Source organism: Trichinella spiralis, assembly GCF_000181795.1.
Source record: "Trichinella spiralis strain ISS 195 chromosome Unknown Scfld402, whole genome shotgun sequence".
Classification (NCBI taxonomy): Eukaryota; Metazoa; Nematoda; class Enoplea; order Trichinellida; family Trichinellidae; genus Trichinella; species Trichinella spiralis.
The window spans coordinates 1-4736 of NW_003527341.1; the positions used below are offsets into that span (position 1 = coordinate 1).

A 4736-nucleotide genomic window follows, 5' to 3' on the forward strand; every position below is an offset into this window, starting at 1 on the left:
TTTCTTTTTTTTAAACACCCCCCCACAAACTTTACTGTACAACAATTTGAAAAATAAAAAGCATTATTTGTGGAGCTGCTTGTTGGAGATCAAAAGAGGTATTACGACATTGCAATTGTGTGGAAGCAGCCGACTGCCTTGAATTTTCTGCACCTGGATCATTGGCATCTTTTTTCAATTCCTCCTAAATATTTTTTGATAATAATATACAACAACAACTGCAACATAACTATATTTTTAAAATTCATTTATAAAAAGTAATAAAGTATAGTTCGCTCTGTTAAGTGCAATGAACACAATTATAGCAAATGCTAGCTTTTATAAGAAACTTAAAAATTTTTATTTGAAACATCAAAATTTATAACTTTTCAAAATGAAAAAATATTCAATAAAATTTTTCCCGTTACATTGTAATCAATCATACACAATGATACAAAATGCTCATAAGTTTGTTTGAATGTTGTAACTTTGTTTACCACGGATGATTTGAAAAAAAATTAAAGCTTGAATTAAACTAAAAATAAAACGAAAAACAAACAAAATACTAGTTATGACGTCCAATTTTTCTAAACATCACCTTCAAAATCAACACATTTTTTTTTAATTTCAGCACAAAAAATTCAGCTTATAATTCAACTAACAGGTCTGTCACTGCAAGTCAAAAATGAAAAGAAGTTAGTTTTGGAAACTGAAAATTTTTTAAACTGATAACAAAACGCAAAATTAACATTAATGAGCATTTATGCATTCATGCAAAATTAAAATTTCATTACTTAATATTATTATACTGATGTACTATTTACCAAAATAATTAAATTAAAAACTTTCGTCACAAAAAATAAAAAGCAAACAGCAAATCAAAAAAATTTTATTATGTCATTACACTGCATTTTGCGTTTGCTTTACTTAATTAGTTAATCTTTTGTAACATTTTCTAATAGTGATATGCTTAAAACGTTTTACGTTTTGCACAGATTACGTTAAATTGCAATTGCCTCCAAAAGCAAGTGAAATTCAAGAAAACACTGAACTAGTGTATACTTAATTAACATATTACATAATTAGTAATGCAACGGTATTTCGATATAATATGTAATTTACACCGAAAAATAATAGCATTTTGTAATAAAAATACATTTCAAAGCAATTTCTTCAACTACCACCAAAAAAATGAAAAAAAAATTAATGTCATACTTTTCGTTACAAAATAAGTTTTAAATTCATATTTAAATTAAATACCAAAAGAAGATTTAAAACTTGTAAAATTGCTACTTAAATAATTAAAACTGGAAAATAAATTCACAAAAAACTACTTACTGTATCTTGATCAGAAATAGCGAGCAGTGCGGTAGGAATGGAATGATTTTGAATCTCTTCGTGGTTCTCGACTGCGTTGTTGCTTGCATGCTGCAATTCGGCACTGTGAGTTTTCGGGTGCGACTTTAGACCACCGCGAGTAGCTCTCTTAAACCATAACAATTTACAAGCAGAAAACAACCTTCAACTGTACCTTTATTGAATTTGTTGCAGCGGTTTCGAATTCGTTGCGCAATGACTCGCTTTTAATGAGGCAGTGAAAAACTTTGGGAAAACAATGCTTTTCATTACTAATTTCCAATTTCCTTTGAGCAAAACTTTTATCAAAGTTTGAAACCGTCTAAAATAACAAATCTGAAATTAACTTATCTACAGAGATTAACTTTCTACCTGTGGCCGCTGAAAACAGATAGTCCGATTCCTTCTCGTGGAGGCCATTTATACCAAATGCAATTCAAAGCAATATTGATAAACACTTAATTACAAACGCACAACAATAGCCAAACATCAAAAAAGCCTCCAATGAAACGTTATCATCATTATGGACATTTTTCACGCGTGGAAGTATACGTTATTCATAAAAAACTACAATTTTCAACAAGTCATATTAAAAGTATTTTAATATATTCGCAAAAATACATCAAAATCGTGGAATTTTATTAAAATAAAATAAGTAATTTAAGAATTAGATTACAGTAAAAATAGACGAAGTAATCAAGTTCAAGCAAAATATGCAACTTATTTCTTTGAAAAGTTTATTTTAATAAAATCATTTGGCGTAATAAATTTGATTTTAATTTCAATAATTTAAAGTACTATAAAAAATAATCGCATTATAATAGGCTTTCTTACAATTTTCTCGAATTATTATTGGAGAACAATTAAACAATGAATCTGCATACTGTAACAAAATGGAAGTTATTTCCTTTCATACTAATATTGAAGTACATTAAATATAAACTAAAAGTTATATGTAAACATAATTTTTGTTTTAAATTTACAAAAAATAAAATTTTTATTTTTATTGTACTCTGTCAAGTAACATTAAGAAAACTTTAGCTATGCATTATGTCACTGTTGCTGACCTTTCAAAGGTCACAATAATATTACAATAGTATGAAGGTATTGATAATGTTATTATTCTTATTTTAATCGTAAATCAACAATTTTAAAAGAAAAGTTGCTATATATTTGCTGTTTTTATGTCAATTTCAATTTGCCACACAATGTTTAAAATTGTTCTGCAATTATGACATTTTGGAGCATACTAAATTAAAGTTAAAAGTGAAAGATTCATAAATGTACCTTCGGTCATTATTCATTTCATTTTCTGATTAATACATTTCGATAATCATGAAATTATTACTGTTTTCATCATTGAAAAATACAGAAAATTTTTGCATATGATTGACATTTTGTAAAATTAAATTATTCTCAATTTGCTGTTTACTTTTGTAGCTATCTAAGAAGCGAGATTTGCATTTTTCTGCAGGTGAAATGTTTTGTATGTGGACTAAAAACGTTAAAAAATTTTCATTATTGTTTATTGTTGTGATAAAACATTACTAAGATAAAAATTTTATTCAAAAATTATATCTCAAAATTATGTAAATTTACTGTTTACTCATTTTACTTTTAACTGCATGGTTTCAAAGTTACTTTTTTCAGATAGTGTTTGAAGTATTTGAAAAACCTTAAGCTAAATACATTTGTATTTCATTTCAAATTGTAAATTTCTATTTTTAAGAACTTATTCATTTTCATTCTTTTAGCATTGATAAATCGGTTAGGCACGTTGAGTGCAAACAATAGTAGGTGCCACTGCATAGGAATTTTAAGCAGTTGCTATCTTCCGTTCGACAATGTACGAATGGGATGCATTTCCCATTCATTATTGTAATCTTCAGATTTTACATTCTTTACTTTTTCATGAAGTCTATTTCTGGTCATCAACGTGCATCAATCAAATTTATTAGGGCATTGCTTAAACGTATAAGATGCTGTCAAATATTTCTGATTATTATTGTCATCATCCAGGAACCGTTTTTAACAATAGTGTTAAGCAATATTTATAAAAAAGTATGCAATTAATTAAAAAATTACAATGTCGTCATTATTTTCATTCGCAAGCATTACTAAGTATATTCATCTCACTCCATGAATGTATAATATAAAATGAAGAAAATTATTCTTAACATTTGCATTTGAAATCATAAATATTATTAATATGCAAATTAATATAAATTTGCATGATAATAAATATGAAACCAATTAATTGCATGATCAGAAAATTTTCAGTAGATATTTTGCAAAATTTGGTTACCGTCAACTTGTCAGCTAAATTACAAATTGTTTAAAATACAAAACATCAGTTTAAAATATATTCTTGTCTAAAATATATTCAGTCTTTTATTTTTCGAAGAATTTTGTTGCTTCTAGCAAAGTTGTAATTTTAATTTACTGCAAATAATTTAAAAATATATTCATAACCTATTATGATAAAAATTTTCTTAAAAGTGCATATTTTATAAAACTGTAATTTAAAAATAAAATATCATTTTGCTAACAGTTTTTCATGCCAACAGTTGAAAGTTTGACATTGATACAGATAGGTATACTGGTATATAACTGTAGATAGGTATATAACTGTTGGACTGTAATGTTTGAAATAAAAACGTTAAGATAGTTCCAGTCATTAAAAATCTAGTGGTTCCAGCTCTTCATCAGGTATGTTCACATCAGGTTCATCTTCGTCATTAACAATATCTTTTGACTAAAAAATCAATGAAATTTCAAAAAAAACTTCCTTTCACTGCACTTACCGGTATCCATGCAGAAATGATGCCTCTGTCATTTGAACAACCAAGAAACCAAGTAAGATGAGAATTCCAGTCAAAGTCCAAAATGTTGTTTTTATATCCAGAATGAACAAACTATTTATAATAAAGCAATAATCTTATCTTGAAATATAGAAAAAAATAATTTTTTAATGCACTAAACTAACCAATGATTCAGGTATAGCATCTTTATCCCAATAATCATTGCAGTCATCCGCAACAATTTCCTGACCAATCGCACTAAATAACAGTCATTCATTCTACAGGTGCAATTCTTGTGATAACTATTCATCATACTTGACGTCATATATGACAAGTCCATCTTTTTGGAAAGCACATCCAAGCATCACTTCGTTTCGTGGAGACCACATAAGCTGTAGAATTGTAGAAACTCAATATAAATTTCATTTTTTATTTTCGAATGCTTTACCGCAGAATTTTTGCAAAAACGGCATTATTTTTATAATTTTTATTATGATAAAGAATATTATTATTGCCTATGTTTAAAAATATTAAAAGTAATGCACAATAGCATACCTTCTTTGGGACATTTCCAGGAAAATAAATATGCAACGGTCGGCC

General features: G+C 27.1%; 2 protein-coding genes across 2 annotated transcripts; both read right to left on the reverse strand.

The window, feature by feature from the left end:
- Positions 1 to 31: 31 nt before the first annotated feature.
- On the reverse strand, positions 32 to 1755 carry Tsp_12619 (conserved hypothetical protein). The gene is made up of 4 exons (XM_003370869.1): positions 1708 to 1755; positions 1499 to 1657; positions 1318 to 1464; positions 32 to 184 (listed from the first exon to the last, which is right to left on the reverse strand). Exons 1-4 carry the CDS (start codon positions 1753 to 1755, stop codon positions 32 to 34), a joined length of 507 nt encoding a protein of 168 aa, XP_003370917.1.
- Positions 1756 to 4012: 2257 nt separating this feature from the next.
- On the reverse strand, positions 4013 to 4525 carry Tsp_12620 (histone-binding protein RBBP7). Its single transcript, XM_003370870.1, has 4 exons — positions 4452 to 4525; positions 4322 to 4394; positions 4140 to 4250; positions 4013 to 4090 (listed from the first exon to the last, which is right to left on the reverse strand). Exons 1-4 carry the CDS (start codon positions 4523 to 4525, stop codon positions 4013 to 4015), a joined length of 336 nt encoding a protein of 111 aa, XP_003370918.1.
- Between the last annotated feature and the right edge of the window lie 211 nt (positions 4526 to 4736).